At 37.7% G+C, this 23,365-nt stretch overlaps 1 protein-coding gene across 2 annotated transcripts in view; it reads left to right on the forward strand.

Annotated features, from left to right (window-relative positions):
- The window catches only part of Ctnna2 (catenin alpha 2), a 1,122,097-nt gene that overhangs the window by 1,044,665 nt on the left and 54,067 nt on the right, over nucleotides 1-23,365 (forward strand). For both annotated transcript variants that reach the window (XM_036182154.1, XM_036182155.1), the window contains exons 13-14: nucleotides 8,206-8,357; nucleotides 17,668-17,781. In XM_036182154.1, the coding sequence (XP_036038047.1) occupies nucleotides 8,206-8,357; nucleotides 17,668-17,781 (266 nt within the window). The remainder of the gene's footprint in view (nucleotides 1-8,205; nucleotides 8,358-17,667; nucleotides 17,782-23,365) is intronic.

The raw sequence follows: 23,365 nt of genomic DNA on the forward strand, positions 1-23,365 counted from the left end.
GGCATCAGATGCTTAGATACATTTGCATTATTGGGATTACAGGGAAGCTAAGGCAGGTGCACAGATTTGCTTACTTCCTCAGAAACATTGGGCAGTCTGGCTGTGCTTCTCCCTGGCACCCAGTTAACCTTGTTCTTTTCCCTCATGGCTGTCAGCAGTCTGGTTTTCACTGTAGCACAGCTTGCCATTCTTGTAAACTGAATCACCCTGTGTTCTGAAACTTCACCTCTGGAGCCTCTTGGGAAGATTCATTTCCAAAATCCTCACCCATGGTTTAGATCTCAATCAGCACTAGACTAGTATGACCTTGATTTTTATATGCAATATTAGCTTTGATTCCATTCCTCTTAGAAGGTCATCATTTGGCAGCCCAGTATGAAATGTGCATGCGAAAGTGTAGTTAGAATGTAAGTTTACTTTTAACTTTGATCACCCTTTCAGGGCATAAGCTATTAAGAACAACAGTTCAGCATACTGCTTAATAATTGCAAAGTGGTGACTACATTTTTGGGTGCAATTCACAAAGAAAAAAAGCTTCTAATTATATAAACCTACATCAGCAACTCTGTTGATATATGAAGTGAGAATCACAAGGGCAGTGTGAAGCCTTGCCCTAATTAGGAAGAAGTGAGGCTAGTATTTGACTCCCCCACCCCATCTCAATATTCTGGGGAAAGGACGTGTTTTAGACATTATCAAGATGTTGGAAGAATTCATAGTTAAACTAAGATCCTCAGGTCCAGCCATTACGGGTCATTGTTCTATTAAACCTTTGCTCTCCTGACTTAGGACTTTATGTAGAGCAGGAAAGCAAGCAGGAGAGCAGAACAGTGTGAAGAGCAGCTGGGTTAGAGACAAATAGCAACTGGCCTGGCCCCGAGTGAATAAACTTGGGAATAGAGCACAAAGAAAACAGTTATTTGTATCATGGAAAACTGACATTTATAAAAGTACCTGTTTCTGCCTTCTCTGATGATACCAAGGCCAGCAACATGGTCATGCACTACAGGGTTCTACCAGTTAAGTCTCACAAGAGAGATTTTGTATTCCATGCTGGTTCAAGTAGAACAGCCTTCTAAAGAGTATCCCTCATTAATAGTAGTGCCTTTAAAATGCTACTTCATCTGCATATTTCCAGGGTACACCTTTCCGTGTTGGGTACCAATCTGTGAGCTCTTCCCTGGGGAAAACTATTTCTCCCACTCTCAGCATTTCTTAGTTCCCTGTACTTCTTTGTGTAGGTTTGAGGACTTGAGGGTTTTTTTTTTTCCCCTCTCCACTTTAATATGTCTGTTGTTGATCTTGCTCAGTTCATGTCTAGGCATCATAAGCAGCCTTACAATTTAGCAAGATTTGATAAGTATAGCTTCTGATATTTCATATTTCTTGATTTTACTTATGTATTTAGGAAAAGGTGTGTGTGTGTGTGTGTGTGTGTGTGTGTTTGTGTGTGTGTGTTTGTGTAATAACAATTAGTGAAAAGGAGACCCTGAGGAACTCCTATAGCTGATAAACTCCTTCAGTAAGGTGACAGGATACAAGATTAACTAAAAAAAAAAATCAGTAGCCCTCCTATATACAAATGAAAAAGGAGCTGAGAAAGAAATAAGAGAAACATCACCATTTACAATAGCCACAAATAATATAAAATACCTTGGTTAACTCTAACTAAGCAAGTGAAAGACCTGTATAATAAGAACTTAAAGTCTCTGAAGAAAGAAATTGAAGAAGATATCAGAAAATGCAAAGACCTCCCATGCTCATGGATAGGTAGAATCAACATAGTCAAAATGGCAATCTTACCAAAAGCAATATACAGATTCAATGCAATCCCCCATCAAAATCCCAACACAATTCTTCACAGACTTGGAAAGAATAATACTTAACTTTATATGGAAAAACAAAAAACCTAGGATAGCTAATAGAATCCTGTATAATAAAGCAACCTCTGGAGGCATCATAATCCCTGACTTCAAGCTCTCTTATAGAGGTATAGTAATAAAAACAGCTTGATACAGGCATAAAAACTGACATGTGGACCAATGGAATTGAATTGAAGACCCTGACATTAATCCACACACCTATGAACATATGATTTTCAACAAAGAAGCCAAAACTGTACCATGGAAAAAAGAAAGCATCTTCAACAAATGGGGCTAGCATAACTGGATGTCAACATGCAGAAGATTACAAATAGATCCATATCTGTCGCCATGCACAAAACTCAAATCCAAGTGGATCAAAGACCTCAACATAAATCCAGTTACACTGAACCTGATAGAAGCGAAAGTAGGAAGTAGTCTGGAACAAATTAGCACAGGAGACCACTTCCTAAATATAACAACAGTAGCACAGACACTGAGAGTGACAATTAATAAATGGGACCTCTTGAAACTGAGAAGCTTTTGTAGAGCAAAGGATGTGGTCAATAAGACCCAATGACAGCCTACAGAATGGGAAAAGGTCTTCAGCAACCCCACATCAGACAAAGGGCCAATCTCCAAAATATATAAAGAACTCAAAAAGCTAGACATCAAAATACTGAACAATGAAATTAGAAAAATGGGCTACAGAGCTTAACAGAGAATTCTCAATAGAAGAATCTCAAATGGCTGAGAGGCATTTAAAGAACTGCTCAATATCCTTAGTCAGTAGGGAAATGCAAATCAAAACAACCCTGAGATACCCTCTTACACCTGTCAGAATGGCTAAGATTAAAAACACTGAAGACAGCTTATGTTGGAAAGGATGTGGAGCAAGGGGAACACTCTTCCACTGTTGGTGGGAATGCAAACATGTACAGCCACTCTGGAAATCAGTATGGCGGTTTCTCAGAAAATTGGGAACAAGTCTTCCTCAAGACCCAGTTATACTACTTTTGGGCATATACCTAAGGAATATTCAATCTTACATAAGGACACATGCTCAACTGTGTTCATATCAGCATTATTTGTAATAGCAAGAACCTGGAAATAACCAAGATGCCCCTCAACTGAAGAATGGATAAAGAAAATATGGCACATATACACAATGGAGTACTACTCAGCAGTAAAAAACAATGATATGAAATTTGCAAGCAAATGGATGGATCTAGAAATTATCATCTTGAGTGAGGTAACCCAGACTCAGAAGGACAAGCATAGTATGTACTCACTCATAAGTAGACACTAAATGGGAGAGAAGGAATGGCCAGAATGTAACCCACAGCTCCAGAGAGGCTAGCTAACAGGAAAAGACCCTAGGAGGGACATATGGATGATCCTGTGCAGGAGAAGTGGATGAGATCTACATGAGTGGACTGGGGGGGGTGGCAGTGGATGAGGAGTGGGGGATGAGAACATGGAGAAATGGGAGGGTCAAGCTGGAACTTGGACAGAGTGGGAGGGCAGGGAGGAAGATACCATGATAGATGAGGACATCATGGGAATAGGAAGAAGCATGGTGCTGGAGAGGCTCTCACAAATCCACAAGGTTGACCCCACCTTGGTCTCCTGGCAGTGGTCCAGAGGGTACCTGGACCAGTCTATTCTGGTGTCCAGCCTAGCAAATAACCTAGCTGTCATCATAGAGCCTCTGTCCAGTGACAGATGGAGGCAGATACAGAGATCCATGGCAGGCACCAGGCTGAGCTCCCAGAATCCAATTGATGAGAGAGAGGAGAAATACTGCATTCGAGAGAAGTCGAGATCATGATGGGAGGATATGCAGAGATGACCAGCCACACTAGTGGAAGCCCATGAACTGTGGATTGGTGGCTGTGGAGCACCCATGGGACTGGACTAGGCCCTCTGGATATGGAAAATGGTTGTTTGGCTCTAACTGTTTGGGGGACATCCAGGCCGGGGATCAGGATCTGTCCCTGTTCTATGAGCAGGCTTCTGGAATCCGGTGCCTATGGTGTGACACCTTGTACAGCCTTGATGCAGTGGGAAGGGGCTTGGTCCTGCCCAGGATCAGTGTGCTGAACTCTGCTGATTCCCCATGGGAGACCTCAATTTGGGGGATGTGGAGATGCAGGGTGGCTTGGGAAGGAAGGCTGGGGGGTGTGAGAAGGGAGGAGGGGTGGTCTGTGGATAGCATGTGGAATGAGTAGAAAATTTCTTAATAAAGAAAAATTTTAACAAAGGAGAAACTGAATTTATAAGAGACCATGGGTATATGGAAGGGCTTGGAGAGAAGAAAGGAAAATGAGAAATGATATAATCTCAAAATATAAAAAATATAATTTTTACAAAATAGCTACTTTACATTTTATCTTTTTTTCAATATCCCTTGGGTCTGAAGGTAGCTAGAGCAAGCCTTACCATCACTAATTTTCTTGCTTCCATAATTTCTTAAGGATAACTTTGCACAGACCAAAAAAACAAAAGGACACATTTTCCTTGTCCTGTTAAACTTAGAAAAGATATTTGTCCAGACAGAGATGTATTTGTGGAGATTGGGGTCTTCTAAGTGGTAGGCACTACCTAACTTAACCATCTATCCAACATTTAACATAAAAAATACATGACAGTTCATTCACAATTCCTCACTTTAATACCATTAATCAGATTTTGTATTATGTTGTGGGCCATAAAATAGAATTTTACTTTTCTCAGATCCTTATTCTACAAAGAACTATATGACTTGCAGAATAAATTTTAACACCTTTAAAAATAATTGAACTATAAAAAATATCCAAAAATTCAAGAACAGAGACTAATAGACCAGATACCATCTTCTCCCCTTTTAAGGGAAACACTCTATTTAAGACAGCATATAGTTTTTCAGACCATGCATGACACACAGAAATACATGCATGTTTAAATTATGCACTGTACTCTTTTGTGCATATTCCTATTATCTCACAAGTGCTATGGGTATTGCTCTGTATAAATAAAATGCTGATTGGCCAGTAGCCAGGCAGGAAGTATAGGCAGGACAAGCAGAGAACAGAATTCTGGGAACAGGAAGGCTGAAGCAGAAAGACACTGCCAGCCACTGCCATGAGAAGATATTAAAATACCACTAAGCCACTAGCTATGTGGCAACTTATAGATTAATAGAAATAGGTTGATTTAAGATATAAGAATAGTTATCAAGAAACCTGCCACGGCCATACAGTTTATAAGTAATATAAATCTCTGTGTGTTTACTTGTTTGGGTCTGAGAGGCTGCGGGACTGGTGGGTGAGAGAGATTTTCCTGACCGTGGGCTAGGCAGGACCAGAAAAACTCCAGTTATACACAAGTGATTATCTTGTTTGTTTTCTTTTCCTCCACAAGCTTCATCTTCAGGACTTGAATGCATCAGTTATCTCTTTATTTGCATGTCTTGGTCTATTTGTGCTACTTAGATACAGTACCCATGGACCAAAGCAAGCATCTCAAGGTGGTTCCTATTCACATCAGAGTAAGTCTAGTTGGATACATCAGAATAAGTCTGAGGTGTGGCCTGTTAAAAATATCCTATAAGAGCAATTACTTTCAATTTTAGTTATTGTATATGTTCTGTTTCTCAACTCTTAGAACACTTGACGTAAAAAGACAAAGCCACAAACATAGAGACTCAAAGAGATTTCTTATGACTCCAAGGTAAAGACTGATCAGTTTGCCTAGTCAGCATCTCTGTAGAAGTTGATATTTGGCTACACCTTAGGTTATGACCCAACTACCTGCTTGGGAGTGAAAAAGAGTCTTTTACCAAAATTCATGGTAGTGGTGGCCAAGAAGATGCATTTTTATATTCAGTCCCAACTACAGTAGATATGTTTTTCTGTCTACATTGCCAAAGGACTATCATGCTTTAAATTCCTTGCTGATCCTAAGTATGAAATGATACATTATTCCTATTTTCAGTTAATGATGTCAAGCATATGATTGTATATTTATCAGTAATATGGAATAATTATCTGCAAATTTGGTCATCATTTTTTTCTAGCATTTTCATATCAATTTGTAGTATGTATCATACTTACATGTAACAGTTCTGATTCTTTATCAGATTCATAATAGAGTAATGGACTTTTAAAATTACATATTATTTATTACTTATTGCATGTATGTGTGCACATGCATATGCTACATGTATGTGGAGGTTAGAGGTTAGACTGCCAGAGCTGCTTCTCTCCTCCCACCATGTAGGTCCTGGGAATCAACTTCAGGTCTTGTCAAGCCTGGCTGGAAGTTCCTTTTCCCACTAAGCAATTTTATCATCCTGATAATAAGGGAATTTTTATACATCTAAGTACTACTGGCAGCTGCACATAAATCTGTAAATTCATCTACAGCCACAAACATGCCATTTTAAATATCAAATAAATTGGAATTAGTGTAACTCAGAACTTCCTGGCAAAGAAAGAAAGTTATGATTTTATTTAAGTAAAACACTCATTTCTAAATGTCAAATACATATAAAAATATTCTTATACTCAAGGATGTCAATTCTAATTATCTGTATTTTTCAGATAAAAAAGTTCATTCTCAACACAAAGGGATAAGCAAAAGAACCCAGGTTTAATATATGGGCTTTAGAAATAAAGATGTTTAGAATTTTATGTTGAGTTCACATTGGATAATTACATATATTTATGGGGCACGGTGTGATGTTCTCATATATATTTATAAATATATTCATTTTTATTGACCAAATGAGCATAATTAGAATGCCAATCACTTCTATTTCATTTCATAGTTAAAGCAATACAACTAAATAGCCCCAGAATTCTTTCTATGTAGATTCAGCTCATTGGCTATATGGAAAGCTCAGGTGGTATAGGGCACTAATCTTCATTATTCACACAGGAAAGGAAAACTGCCCAATTTGCACCTTGGTTTTGATAGTTATTTTTGCAAGAATATTTATGCCTCCCCCATCTCTTCTCTTATTCCAATTAAAAAAAATCATCTGCTTTTTTTCCAGTACAGGTGCACTTCTCTAGGAATTTTGTACCTTTGGTACTCTGACCCTAGAGAGTAATTTAGCAGAATTTCTCACATCAGGGATTAAAATGAATGTCAAAGTACCCAAGAGGATGAAAATGAGCATAACGATGAACCAGGCATGAAAACTCTAAATGGATGCAGACAAATGATGTTTCTATTTTATTGTCCTTGTAAATAAAGTGAGTTGTGCTTTTGGCTTCCATCTGCCATAAGAATGGGTTGCTATGAGATAACAGCTTAGAAAATTGAATTATGATTTTCAAGAGTAAAAAATAATGAGCATTATTTTCTTTTCTAGAATCTGTGGCAATATTACAGATATTTCAGTGAGCTTGCTTTCTGCTAACCACAGGTGTGTGTGTGTGTGTGTGTGTGTGTACACAGATATGTCTTCATGCAAAGAAGACATTAGCTGACGGGCGGTGGTGGTGCACACCTGTAATCCCAGCACTTGGGAGGCAGAGGCAGGGGGATCTCTGTGAGTTTGAAGCCAGCCTGGTCTACAGAGCTAGTCCAGGACAGGCTCCAAAGCTACAGAGAAACAGTGTCTTGGAAAAAAAAAGACATTAGCCCTTTAGGAACTTACACATGCATCTTTTTTCTTACCAAGGTGATATTGAAAAAAATAGAAGAAATTACATTGAGCCTATTTGTCTCCTCTTGTACAGGTCTCTCTGCTGAGTTAATCCTATTTTCCCTTGTTCTTTTAAATGGTCCTTCTATAGCATCTCTCCTCATCATCCTCTTTATTTCTTAATTCTTGTATTTCTATCCAAATGTCTGCAATATACTGGTAATGTTTATAATTTCCGGTATTAATTAGATATTTGTTAATATTTTCTGAGGGCAGTTTAAAACTGATAGTTTTAGATAAATTATAATACTGAATATAACTATCATATAGACAAAGAAGCAGACTTAAAAGGATAAAGAAAATTGGGACAAATTTTTATGAGTGGGACCTAGCAGTTTTGCCATAAATGTAGAATTTATATTTATTAGCCTATCCTGCACCATCTTGGATGGCTATCATAAGTTTCTTTTTATTTCTTTTCCTTCCTTCTTTCCTTCCTTCTCCCCATACACTCTCTCTTTTACAAATCATCACCTTGCATGAAGTAACAGTTTGCTTTCTTTTATTGAGATAAGTGACACAAGATGACTAACTCAGACCTATTCAAAACTGGACCAAAAGGCCTACAATTAATTTGTCCAAGGACTGGAATGATGAACAGCAAAAGAAGACCTCTCTAATCTACTGCCATTTCCTTTGTTCACCCAGTGATGCCACGCTTTGCTGAACAAGTTGAGGTTGCCATTGAAGCCCTGAGTGCCAACGTCCCTCAGCCATTTGAGGAGAACGAGTTCATCGATGCCTCCCGCCTGGTGTATGATGGTGTTCGGGACATCAGAAAGGCTGTGCTGATGATCAGGGTATGTGAGGCTTCTATAGAGTCCCCAAGAATTACAATATTTTCCTTATTTTTAATTACTCAATGTAATCTGCAAAGATGTTTGAATTCTAGCATATCAGATCATAAGGGCTTTTTAAATATAAATGGCTGAGTGAGTCCCAACAAGCCCAGCTCAGAACTGGATGCCCTGACATATTATGTTCTGGCTCCTTTTGGCATGCATTTTTTTTCTTTAAGTTTCATATGAATTAGTAGAATCTCTGTTATTTTCCATTTGAAGCCATTGTAGATACTGTCTTCACACCAGGATCACCCGAGAATCATGAGTTGTTAAGGAGTGACACATTTTCACCTTAGTGGTGTGAATATAGCAGCAACATAATGAGAGTTTATTATGCATAAAGCTAGGTAGTCTTATGTGAAAGCCCCATCCCCTTGCCTATTTCATTAGCTTCTTTCTCCACATTTTTAAGTCAAGTGTGAGTGAGTTTTCACAACTATTGTCTAAATAATAAACCATACTGCAAACCTACAAGGTACACATCATAATGAGATTTAAACTTATGCTGTATCATTTGTAACTTGTCTACTCCATGCAAAATATGAGTTAATATATCTCTAAGACCTCTAGCTTACTTCATAGAATTTAGCTGCTATATGATATTCCATTGTAGGTTTTGCTTTAGTTTGGGACTTCTTACCTTATTAACCACTTAAATACAGTATTATTCAAGCAATTTCATTAGTAATGGTGTTCTTCCTTCAAATAACTATACACACAGAAGCATAATTGAGAGCCAATATGTATCAATTAAAATTGAGAGATGAGCTTCTGTAGTATCATCCCAAGGGAATAATTAATAATATAATCATGAGACCCAATTATTTGTATTATTTTAAAAAGTTGAATACATATACTAAAGAGTAAAACATAGCAAATGAGGGGCTGGAAAGATGCCTCAGTAGATAAAAGAGACATGGCCTCAGTTCCCAGTGCCCCTAATGAGTGATTCACAAATGCCTGTTCATCAATTTCAAGTGATGAGATTCCTCCTTTTGGAATGTTAAGGCACTAACACACAGGTGGTATACATGCAGTTGAACAGGCACATGCCCATACTCACAAATAAAGACAATAGTTTTTAGAAGTAGTAAATGAAATTAATTATAATATTTTCCCTAGCAAAGTGTAGCCACAATGTTACTATTTTACTATGCTGCACCCTCCTCATTGAAAGCACCTTAGCTTTAAGGAGCTGGTGGCTGAGGTAGCCATAGACACCTTAATTACAAACTCTAGAGCTGTTTCTGTAACTGACTGATGAAATCAACTTTAAAAGACTATAACGTTCAATAAAACAGCATCAGGTTATTTTATACTTAAACACATAGAGTTCAAGTTTGGACTTAGGGGACATCAATTTCTTGTGCTTTTAATTTACCCCTCTTATTACTGTGACACTCTGACCATCCTTCCAGGCTTGGCCTCCATCCTTTCTCCATATTTACTTTGAACAATAATGACTCTCTTCTTTGACACCTATACCAGGTTCTGTTTGAATATAGTATTTGTCACACTATTTCCTTTTATGACTGTTACTTTCTTTAGACTGTACATTTTTGGAAAAAATGGCTATCTTCCTCCTTGCCCTTCATTGGGTTGTATTGTTTGGCATACACTGAAAGAGAGAAGGAGGGACAGAGGAGGGGAGTAAGAGAGGGAGGAGAGAGGGAAAGAGAGATAAGTGAGAGTGTCCCTGCCCAAACTCAGAAGATTTTAAGATGACAGAGGAAAAAAAAAGATAAGAGAATTAGAGTAGAGAGATAAAGGAGAGTGAGTTCTTAAAGACATTTTCTCATTCTATGCTAACTTGTGAAATAAGGTAACAGAGCATGAGAGGTATGTTTGCCAAGTGTTCTGCACTAAACCCTACTATAATCCTTAAGACACATTCCCTCTTTTGCCATTTCTCTGCTTTGTTAGCCTTAACATTTTTGTGACAACCATTTATCTGAGAGGCTGAGAAGGTTTATAGCCATCATTCATTTTTCATTCATGAGCCATAAAATAATCCACAATTTTAGATAACATGTCTTATTGTCATCACAGAGAGTGTCATTTCTCCCATCTCAACATTTTGGGAAAAAATACTTAAAATTTAGAAAAGAGAAATGTACAGTAGATATAAATTTTTATTTTTGAAGACCTCATCCAATCATCAATTGGCTTCTTTGTATTTAAGAAATTTTATGACTTCATTTTTAATATAATTATTAAATCTAATGGACTTAGAAAATTGTATTATACAAGGTTAATGTAAGGTATGCTTTTCCTGACAGCTGACATAGCTGTGTAACACCCTCCCAAACTGCTAATGATGATGTGAGGGGCACTTTAGCTGACAGCTGACATGACTCTGTAACACTCTTCCAAACTGCTGATGATACTTTACAAAAGAAACACATTTCCTTAAAGTCATTTAAAAGAACGATAACTGTAGAAAGGACCATGATGAGTTAAATTCTCCATTACCTCAGCTCTCAACAATCAATATGTATCTAATTGTGATATTGTTGTCTGTGAGTTCCAGTATAGCTCCAGGCAGCCCTCAGATGTAGACAAAGTTTGTGTTTCCTGGATTCCAATATTACTTGACATGACCACTCACATGTCCACCTGTTGTGGAACAGGTCTTTCCCCTTACTTCATGAGCCTACTGTTCATTTGCTTCTTAATGAAATCTGTCCTCTGTGATAGACAGATATGTATTAAATTTTCTCATTATATTCATAAGGCATTTGAAAAATAAATATGCAAACCAGGGTGACCATCACACACTTCAATCTCCTCATCTGTAGCAGTAATGTTTAAGGATGCTCTCTGAATAATGAGTTCATTAGTACTGAGACAGTGCTTTGAGGTAAAATGTAGGGTTCCGTTTAGTTTCCTGTGAATCTGTGGTCATATTTTCCTTATGCAATCAATATATACTCCCTTTCCATGTGTGTTTTTGTCTAAAAGAAACCTTTCTTCACATGTATCAATGAGATATTAGACATAAACTCACAGATACCAGCACAGACTCACCCTGGAATGCAGCTTATCTGATGAGGGTGTTTTCTCTGACTACACGATTTAGGAACATTTGATTCATCACTACCTTTGCCAACATTTGACAAGCTTTCAGCACTGCTTTTGATTGCCATTTTAAATGAAGGAATCATTAGCCAAAACCACATACAATGTGGCACTAAATAGACCATGGAAAGGACAATTGTTCAAAGTATAAGTGTTCAAAAAAGAGACAGAGCCCTGGCATATATGAATTTAACTGGAGATAAGTACTTTAGTGTCAGGGAGTAATTACAGATTACTTATTATGGAAATAGTATTATAAATAAGATATGGTGAGGAGATAAAGTCACAAATGAGGAATCTGCAGGTAATGAGGATCAAGCACACATTTAAAATACTTTTTATCTACTCTTAAGATGAGTAAAAGCATAAAGATTTACTATTGGGAATTAAGTATAATGGTTAGATAGTATCTTGGTGTCGAGATATCTACATTAGATAGAAGAGTGGTTGTCTTCCATAATATCTCTACACAAAATATTTATAATTATCATCCTTCCTTTGATTATGTATGGTGATTTCAAAGGCAGAGCAATGAAATAAGGCCTGGGACAGTGGTTTGATCAAGGTCTATAGTTTGCTGTAGCTCTCCTGTACTGTGTACCAAAGTGTTTTGTAATGTTGTTAGATATTTTAAATTTTTGAGGGTAACATGGAAGTTAATCTTATATAAGAAATATTAGCTGGAGTACTTCACTGTTTAACCATTAGGTAGGCACATGTGTATTGATATCATGTTGTGTTTGTGAAGCTGAGATATAGTTAGCTTATATAATATAGTTATTCATATGACAAAATGCTAACTTGAGAATCAGTGTGGTCCATATTGATAGTAATATTTAAGTAAGTTTTATAATGTTAGTTAGATCACACAAATTGATTAGTTGGGCTAAATGGCATAATTAACAGAACTGTTAGACATTTTTTTTTATTTCATTATTCAGGCATTATGAAAACATTGAGACCATGGGGATGCTATGAAGCAGTGAAGTATTGAATTGGTAGTTTAACTGTAATTTGGGGTCGTCAGCTAATTACCTTCTCTGCAAGTGGAGAAAACATTGTTGTGGCTAAAGTCAAGGACTTTTGTAGACCTTGTACTTAGCAGGTCCACTAAAATTTTCTTTTTATCATCCTGTTCATTTGAGGTTTCTTCCAGTTGGTTAATAATATGGAATTTGCTAGAGAAGTCAATTATATTAAAATTTCAGCAATTAGAGTCAAAATATTTCCCCTAACTAGCAAATGAAATGTGGAAAACTTCTTAAGCACTTTGTTTTACTTTGTGACAGCCAATCACAGTCCTAGCATTGTTTCCCTCACACCATCAACGAGAAATAATTTATTATGTTCCTTTTAATGGATTATGGGATATCCCATACTCTCAGATCTACCCCAAATACAAAGGTAAACAAAGACAAAATTTTCTTTCTTGTGATTACAGAAAATCAACAAATATATTCAATGCCAATTTTAGGAAGAGAAGTTCAATATTTGAACAGAGCCTGCTTTTTGCAGAGGGATAACTTTGTAATTGGTCCAGTTAGGAAACTGTGGAAACCTAAGGACTACACAGATGAGAGCCATTGGAGGGTTCTGAAGAGGGACTTGACATGATCTATCTCATATCTGAATGAGCCCTTTCTGACAATGCTGGTGTGCATAGAGTATGGAAAACAAGAGACTCAGTATTCTGTGGAAAGATCACTTAGGAGGTTTTCCTGGTAACCCATGGCTAATTAGTCCCAACTAGGGAGAATTTTTTTTTTATATTGGCTTTTGATCTCTAATTTTAGTTGTTTTAAATTTGTTGTTTTCTGCAACTAACTTTAATGCTATAGATCTCTATTGGTACTATATTTGGAAGTGATTTCTTTTAAGTTACCCAAAGTATCCAGTTAACCTGTATTTTCCCTTTCTTCTTTCAGTGAAACTCTCATATGTATTTGAAACTTTCTAAAAATGGTACTTAATATACTTTCCTCATGTGTCCAAGTGAAACAATTCTAAAATCATCAGCATCTCTTTTTGCTTCAGTAGATGTGCTTTTGGCTTCTGTTATAAAAGCTGTGATGAGGGCTAATCACCAGAACTTTGAAGCTGACTTCTGGTATGTGTCTGGAGAATGTACAGGACATTCTTTGTTCTCTGTAATGGGCACATGTTACTTATAGGCTTAGAAAACAGATGTGAGGAGATAGAAACTCAGAAGCATTTTGCCAAAAATATGAATGTCACAACCCAATAGATAGACAATAGTAGATGCAGGAAACTGGTACTATGCCCAAGGTGGTATTTTAGTTGTAGTGAAGCGTCCTCCCTCAAAATAATAGGCTGTGTAATTGAGGCTTGATCCCCCAAGTCTCTAGCTTCCATTCAGTGAAATATACATTCTAAAGTCTTGATCTTAAAAGTTTATCTAATAATATACCTCTTGTTCCTTTAGGATTACTTCCAGATCATCTATAGTTTGCCATGTATTCAATAGTTTGGAAGGTCCTTGCACAACAGAAAAATAAAAGTCAGCAGACTATGCATGCACAGAACTATTTACAGCAGCAGCCTGTATGTGTTTGATCTTGTTTAAGAGATGTGAAAACATTTCACACTCATCCATTTGCCTGTGCTGTTTTTAATCATTAAGGTTGTGGGTTCTTCAACTTGTTTCTCCATTCTGCCAGTTGCTAATGGCGACACTTCAGAAATTTTGCTTGAAGGCTACTCTAGTTTCATTTATGTTTTTGTGATAAACTATCCTGACATGAGGCAACTTAGGGAGAAAGGGTTAAGTGACTTAAACTCGATGTTATAGTCCATTAGTGAAGGGAAGTCCATGCAAAAACCGAAATAGCTAGTCACATCTGAAGACATCAGCAGAGAGACAGAAATGCATACAGGTTATCTTACTTTCTTGTTCTGTGCTAACTCTCTCCTGGCTTACCATGTTCAGAACCTCTTGCTTAGAGAATGGTGCCGCCTACCATGAGATGGGTTCCCTCTATCAATTAATGAAGACAATCACTAACCTAATTTAGATTCATTCTCATTAAGACTCTCTTCTCATGTCATTCTAGGTTATGTCAAATTGACAGTTAAAGTGAACCATCACAAAGACTCAGAGACACTTCATCCATCTATAAAATAGGGACTGAATTTATTGCATTGAGTTTTATGAATTAAATCTTGACTTTACTGTTTGTCCCATAGTGTGTGGTAAATGATGATAGCTGCTATTATTACTATTAGGTGTTATGTTTTATTAAACATACTAATTATTACCATCATTTATGTATTTGCTCATTTTAATAATTTGTTTAGGAGTCCTATGAAGGCAACAGGAAAAATGGAAATAATAATATTTATTTTATGGTATGACAAAGGAGACATCAAAGCAACAAAACTGAGTTACTTTCCAAAGACATGTAGCTTCTGAGTGGAAGACCAAATTAGGACCCCTGGATTCACATCAAAACTTTTTATTTTATTTTATTTTTTGTGTGTGCATATGTGTGTGGTATATGTATGTAGGTTTGTATCTGGTACATATGTCTGTGGACCACAGGTCAGCAGCAGCTGTCTTCCTCTATTACTCTTTACTTATTTTTTGAGACAAAGTCTTTCACTGAACCCAAAGCTTGTTGTTTTGGTAGACTGGCTGGGCAACAAGCCCTTTGAGTGACAGATTTATACACCTAAAACCACGTTTTTAAAAGTAATAATTTTAGTTATTCCTTAAACATTTTCTACACACATAAGAAGATTTTGATCAGATATACCATGACTACCTCCCTCTAATTCCTACCCTCCAAGTCCCTCCAACATACCTTCTTCCAAACAATGCTCTATTATTATTATCATTATTATTTCTTGATTCCAATTAGAATGAACCATATAGGCATGTATAGCCATCTACTGGGGCATGGGCAACTTACCATTTGTCACATTCCCAAAGGAAAATGAGTGACTCCCTGCCCCCAGCAGCTGGTAACTGACAATAGCCCCTCCACTTTCTGTGAGCCTTGGGAATCCCTTCCCATTCAATGGTCAATCTTGTGTAGGTCTTGTGTAGATGACCACCACCACTGCTGTGAGTTCCTGTGTGCCACTGCCCTGCCATGTCCAGAAGATATCTTTTACATCTTTCCCCATTCTGCAGCTCTGACATTATTCCCACCCCCTTTTCTCCAATGTTCCTGAGCCTTGGATGGGGAGTGATACATATCTCATTTGAGGCTGAATACTCTCAGTCATTTATTCTCAGGAGTTTGACCAATTACTAGTCTCTGGATTAACCCCGATCACTGCAAAAATAAGCTTCTCCGGCTGAGATTGCAGGCAACATAAGGCTGTGGATATAAACATAAATATTGAAAATGTATTTTGATGACTTCACCATCTAGTGAAAGAACAATAGGTCCTCCTCTGAGGCCTTTAATATTCCCAGTCATGATCTTTGGGCTAGATTTTCAGCACTAGGTATGAATTCCCTCGTATGAAGCAAGCCTCAAAAGCCATGGATATGGGGATGTCAGAGTTCTAAACTCACTCCTGTTTGATTAGTAAATTCTTTTCAACCAAACCTTCTCTCCTCCCTATGGCCACTCACTTAGGCTATTATTGCTTCAATCTGTCTGTCTGTCTGTCTGCCTGTCTCTCACTCCCTCTCTCTCATTTTGGTTCCTAGCTATAGTAATTTACATAAATCTCAGAGCTATTAGCATTAGCCTTATTCTGCTAGGTGGATTGACTCTGGCTGTATAAATGCCCAGGTCACTGCAGTGTTTGAACACAGTCCCACAGGCCCTGGCACATGCAGCTTTTTTTCTCTTGAGTGAGGTGTTTCATTTTATTTTTTCTCTCCCTTTTAAGAAGTTGTGATGAAAGTGATTGCAATCTTGTCATCTCATCTGTCAGGAGAATTTACCAACTTGCTGCAGTTCTTTCACAGTACATTCCAGAAGTGAGGATGATCACAGAAAATTGCCTTAGTCCACAGTAAACATATAACCAGTTACTTAAACCCAGTTCTCTCTTACCCTTACTTTAATTGACAGGATGCATACTGAGAACTTATTTTCCCCATTCTTTTAACATTGCTACAAAAAAAAATTGAGTTTCTGTAGATGATGGAGTGAATGTTAATGAGGTTGATGTGCCAAAGAGAAGGGAAACCAAGACTTTTTTTATGCCCAGACATGGAAAATCACTAGGCATAATGCAATACTGGCATGAACAACCCCATTTTATGCCTGTCTGACCAATCTCAAGGCTACATCAGTAACTACACCTGATAAATTAGACTAAAGATGCCAAGGTAATCAGCACAACGAAAATGGGGCAAATGAGCATCAGTACTGTTGCTACAGTTTGTATCTCTATTGAAAGACAGACCTCTGAGAATTTCACTGAAAGACAGACTAATTTCTCCTATGTACCAGGAGACAATTTGCAGAGGAAAGCTGAGCTCTCATCATGTGCACATGCACATCACCTTGTGAGGAAATCATCTTAGGGTTTGCAATATGTGATGGTCTTAAGGGCATAATTCAAATTTCCTATTAAGAAAGCTTCAAGCAAATTTAATACCTCTTATTCTTCAGTCCTCTATATGCAAAATGGTTAAAAAAGCCAATAAAACAAAAAATAAACACCGTCCCCCTCGAAGGAGTGTGAAGAAATTTTCTTTGAGTTTGTGTTGGCACTTAGAGAAACTATGTGGTAAATCCTTAATACATGCTGTCTACTTGTAAGGAAGGGAAGGGTTTATTGGTTGGCTTATAGATTCATTCTTACCTATCTCCTACAGTTTCTTTGAGTGCCACACAAACTCAAGAAAATTTTCCTTTACTTTACAGTTAATATCCACTTACAAGTGAGTACATACTGTATTTATCCTTCTGTGTCGGGGTTACATCACTCAGGGGGATTTTTTTCTGGTTCCATTCATTTGCCTTCAAATTTAATGATGTCATGGTTTTTAACAGATGAGTAATACTCTATTGTGTAAATGTACACCATTTTCTTTATCCATTCATCACTTGATGGGTTCCCATGATTTTGAAGATGATACCAACACAGGTAGTTAGACTAAATGTAAGATGCTATAAATATTTCTTTGGGGCTTTTTACACTTTGAAATGAACTGTGTGGGTAAGAGTGAACTAATTTTCTCTTTTATGTCTGTGTTATTTAGACTCCAGAAGAGCTAGAAGATGATTCTGACTTTGAGCAAGAAGATTACGATGTGCGTAGTCGGACAAGTGTTCAGACTGAGGATGACCAGCTCATTGCTGGGCAGAGTGCACGGGTGCGTGGACGTTCACCAATTTGGATAACCACACAGGGGGAATCTCACACAAATGGCTGGGAGAAATCTCTGAATTATAGGTGCTGGGAGCCTAGATATCCTTGGTTCAGAAGTTTGAACTATTACTTGGGGGGTCTGCGGCAATGCACATTCTTTATAATGGTAACAATGACCACTGCTCCCAATTCCTCTTAACCCTTCTCTCTTCCATCCATTGGGCATAGCAGCTGTATCTAAGCACTACACATTCTAACATGTATAGTGGACTATATTTAGCTTGAGGGCAACAATTTGATAGGTAGGGGCCATCTATTGCTTAAATTTTGCATTGTATCTGTTATTGTGCTGAATGAAATCTCCAAGTTCAGAAATAGCACAAGAGTCAACAACAGGAAATGGAGAATTAGAGTTCTGCTTTATTACTGGCTTGATAATTGCTCCTCAGTCTTGGGTAGATTTGATAGCAAAGATCACGTTGACTCAAGGGTATTGGATAGAGAGAAATCTTTGTTTTTCCCTAATGCATACCTTAGACCAGGGCCAAGTGTTTTGCTAAGTGATAGGAAGAAGTTACACAAACATTCATAAGTTTTGAGCTTAAGGAGTTAATCAAGCAACAAAATGTAACAGTTTTGTCAAACAGATGAGTACTTGGTGGCCTCGTTCATAGCACAAGTATTACAATGACTGTCCCACAGCTGGGCCAACAAGATCAGCTGTGTTTCTTGAAGCATAGTTGTGAATTCCGTATGCAGGTAGTAGGCAATAAGGTTCCCTTTTAAAGGTTTTCCTACATTAAAACCATTCAAACTTTAATATAACTGAAAATTTTATATTCTAATCATCTCTTCATTTTTGCTTAAGAAAACAGAATAAGCATAGACAGTTCTCAAATAAGAATATGGCCAGTGAACATATGAGAAATGTAAAGGATCCTGAGAAAAAAAGATAAGTGAAAATCTAAATTACATGAAGATTCCTTCTCATCCTAGTCAGTCACAATGGCTGTTGGCAAGAAAATAAATAATGAGAAATAAAAAATGTGGGGGAGAGGGACACTTAAGCACTATTGGGAGGAATTATAAATCAGTACAGCTTCTATGGAGATTGGATGGTCTCAGAAAATTAAAAATAGAACCATCATAAAACTCACCATACCACCCCTGAATATTTACCTCCAAAGACTCTTAAGTCAACATACCACAGAGTCACTTTCATATGCATTGTTTTCGTACCACTATGCACAACAGCCAAGTAACAGAATCATCCCAAGTGTCTCTCAACAGATAAATGGATAAAGAAAATGTAAACATGCATGTATCAGGATCTCATTCAGCCATAAAGAAGAAAATTAAGTCATTTTTCAGAAAATAAATATAAATGGAAACAATCATACCATTCAAAAGAAGTGAGATGTAGGAAGACAGATATTGCCCTTTTTTTCTGGATCTTAGAATTCTGTTTTTAAAAGGTTTATTTTATTTTTAATTATATTTATGTATATGGATTGTACACATGAGTGAACATGCTCAGAGAGGCTGGAAGAGGGTTCAGATGCTATGAGAAGTGGGAGTTACAGCTGCTGATGAGCGGCCTCGTGCCGATTCTGGAAACTGAGCTGTTTCCTGGCAAGAGTACTCTTAATCATGACCTGTCTCCCAAGCTTCTAGAATTCTTTATAGATACATTAAACTACACCTCCACCCTCCCCCCCACACCCCCCCACACATTTATTTACATGAGAGTACAAGGGGAATTAGGAGAAAGAGTGTAGTGAGATGGAAGCAGAGAGGAGAGATTGAAGGGAAAAAATGGAAGGTGTGACTATGGTTCAAACACTTGATATACTTTAAAGATATTATCTAATTGGAACCCAATGCTGTATACAATGGATACATATACATTAAACATAAATGTATGTGGAGAAAGATATATTAGGGATGAATGTAGGTTTTAAATATACCAGGAAGCTCCTGCTGTCATAGGAAATGTGAAAGCAAAGTAGAAAATAAGTTGAGACTAAAATAAAGAGGATGCTAAGGAAATGTGGTATTCAAAATGACTGTACCTAAAACCCAGTTTCCCTAATGTACTCTATACCTTGATATTGTTGTTCTAAAGTCAAAAGAATGAGAATATAGAGATGCAGATTAGGAGAAACACAGAGATAAAAATTCAGACACCACAGACACAACGGTATATGGTATACTGGCACACAAATTTAGTTTTGAAAGGAAGAGAGGAGAATTGTGAGTTTCAGTAGCCCTGGCAAAATAGTAAGATTCTATGCCAATAGCCAGGGGCTGAGGGTGTTGCTCACTGGTAGAATGCTTGCCTTGAATGCACAAGGCCTTAACTGAGTATAGGAACAGAAAAATAGTGGCTCTGATGTCATCCAACTTTGTTTTTGATCTATAAAAGCTAATGCAAGTAGCACTCTGAGAGCTATGTTTTGCTTGAATTCTCTGACTTTTAGATGTATTATTTGTCAAATGTGAACCATAGACTTCCTTGACAGCATTCTTTTGAGGATTACTTGATCTTTACAGAATCATAGTACAACATTTGCCTTGTAGTAAATGTTCAATAACGTGTGGCTCTGATCATTATCCTCCTTTGGAAGAGAAGGTCCCTCCTGACGACAGGATAGTGACATGAAAGTGTTTGAACAGATACAGAACGTCCATTGAAAATTTTCCAATGATTCTTCAAGCTTGTCTTCAGCATTCAAAATTGGGAAGGTCATTAAGCAAGAATCTTTTGTCTGTTGGCATACCACCAAACTAATTAATCAAGCCAATTCATCTTTAAAATTAAGTAAAACCAGCATTTTTCTGTCAATGACAAAGGACAAGTTTGAGTAATTCATCCAAACATTAATCAATTCCAAATTAATTTTATTGACGGGCTTTAGCCCTGGTTCTACTGATTTGTATCTTCAAAGAATAAGATACATTATACAAGCCTTATCTTGCTTTGAGATTGCTGTCTTGTGAAGACAGCCTGAATAGTACACATTTAACAAGGTTAGGTTCTGCATGTATTTCTCTTTTACACTTTATTTTTGTGTTAGACATCAAGTCAGTGATAATGGATAGAAATAAAATTTAGATGGTTCCTGTTTGTCATCTATTTCTTCAGTATGGTATCTATTTTCAGAATGAAATATGATCAGGGTCCAAGAGAGTAAGAACCAGGTTGTCTTATCTGCCACTTGTTAATTTGTCTTGGGGGTCCATCCCGTGTTATGAATTAATTTGCAGCCAACATCTTTGCTTCTTATGTCAGTCTCAACCAGGGACATAGAATTATGGCTACTAAGTTGGGAATAAAACGGCATATCAAATGGCTAAGGTTGAACTTTGGACCACCAGTGTTTGACAAGGTGTTCAGAACTGTGACAGAAGTCAACTTTGTGTTTGACCTAGGTGTTGGGGCTTCCAAGCAGACAGTCTTTACTGATAATGGCCTTTTGTTTTGTTTTTATTCAGAAACATATGCCTCTCTGAAAATGGGAAGTAAAAGGAGGTTAAAGTGAAAAATTAACTTCAGCACCTTCTTCCAACATTGCTCTCAAATGTCAGATAGAGGAGCTTATTTCTTTTAAATGGCATTTTCTGCTGCTTTAGTTCAATGTTTACATGGCTGTGAATAGCTAGGGTTATAGGCGTATATGTGTACTGGCACATACACTCACTGTGTATGTCAGAGGAGGACGTCACAGATCCTGTTCCATCTGTCTCCACCTTGTTCTCTTGACACCATGTCTGTTGCTGAAGCTGGAGGTTTCTGTGTTTCCCAGTTTCTTTCTAACCACTGCCTCTGATAGGTTGATGGCAGTAAGGCCTAGAGAGCCTTTGATTTTTGTCTTCTGTCCCTGCCCAGGTACTGAGGTTTGGGCCAAGATGTGGTTGCATCTGGCATTTTATGTTGGTTTGGGAGACACAGACTCGGGTCCTCACGTTCGTGCTATGAGTGTTCTTAACCATTGGACAATCTCCTGGGCTTTTGACTGTAACACGTTGATGGGGAGTGGAAGGGAGAAAGGGACTGGATATAGGAATCTGCTTAGACATACAAGCTATCTTGCTGAATAGTCTTAGGCATAACATCTTACTTCTTTTACAAAATTATTTTATGCATATGCATGGTTTATCTGTTAGTATGTCTGTACACCATGTGCATGCCTGATTCCTGTGGAAGGTTGTCTTTGGAATTTATGTACAGAGAGTTGTGAGTGGCCATGTGGGTGCTGGGAATTGAACCCAGAATCTCCAAAGAGATGACTCATCACTCCAGCCCCCAACATGACATCTTAAAACTGTTTCTTCTCATGTTGCCATAGTTTAAGTAGGTCAGCAGCAACTCTCTGGCTCTAAACCTTAGTGATAGAACTTATTCCTTTGAGGGTATGCAGAACTGATTTTTAAATATGAGCTCTGCAAAACTGTATAAGTGCGGGTAACTCTCTTCTCCATGTCTCATATCCAATGTGCTCATGCCTGTGAGGATTCGAACTCCACTGCTGGTGTCAATTTCTGTCCTACTTTACTTTCTGTCCTGTGATAAAATACTGGACAAAAAGCAACTTGGGGGGGTGGAAGGTTTCTTTTAGCTCACTCTTCTAAGTTACAGACCAGTCTTTGTGTGATAGTTAAGGCAGAAAACTGAAGCAATTAGTCACGTCCACAGTCAAGAGCAGAGAGAAAATAAACTTTTGCATGGTTACTGATGCTGGCTTTCTAAACACTTCTATAGTCCAGGTTCCCACACCACAAGTCTATTGCTGCCCACTTTGAGGCTGGGCCTTGCTGTCTCAATGGACGCAATGAGACATGTATGCAGGCCAACTTCATCAAAACACTAGGCAGTCACTCACTGAGAAACCTCTTCCCCCGTGATTATATGTATGTCAGGTTGGTAATTAAAGGTTACTATCACAGTGACACACCTAGGTTTCTCTACCATAGTGACATTAGAAGAGCTGCATTGCAAATTATTTTCCAGATTTTGTCCTATACCGCTTTCTACTCCTCCACTGTGATGAAAAGGGTAGTGTTTCTGGCAGCTTCCCAACCAAATGAAAAGCTGGTTTATCCAAGGAAGGAATGTGCGAGGGTTTGCTTGCAGCAATGGAAGGAATAGTTCAGTTTTCCCATTCAAACAGTAAGACTGGAGGTCAAAGTACCTAACTATTTAATATTTACATTCGTTATCCAGCTTTAAAGTCAAATTAGGAGAAATATACCCTTAAGTTTTCACCCCTTTATAAATTTTTCTTGCACCTGAAGCCCTTGTAATAAATTCTGTTCTTTGCCTCAGAAAGTAGTTCTTGCCAGTTCTGGGACCCTTACATTTCAAAGATGGACACTGGGACACGTACCTGGAGATTTGGATTGAAGATGAGTTTTGATCCCTTTCAATGGCTGCTATTTTGTATCAGTGACATGCACTTTGAACTCAATTGGAAGAATTTATTAATCATAAAAATAAATGATTGGCTGTCCAGAGCAAAGGCAGGGAACCTGGGACAAAGGCTTGAGTCCTTGTGGATTCTGGTCTCTGATATTCTCAGTTTGGAACG

The sequence above is a fragment of the Onychomys torridus genome, chromosome 3 (genome assembly GCF_903995425.1).
Source record: "Onychomys torridus chromosome 3, mOncTor1.1, whole genome shotgun sequence".
Taxonomy (NCBI): domain Eukaryota; kingdom Metazoa; phylum Chordata; class Mammalia; order Rodentia; family Cricetidae; genus Onychomys; species Onychomys torridus.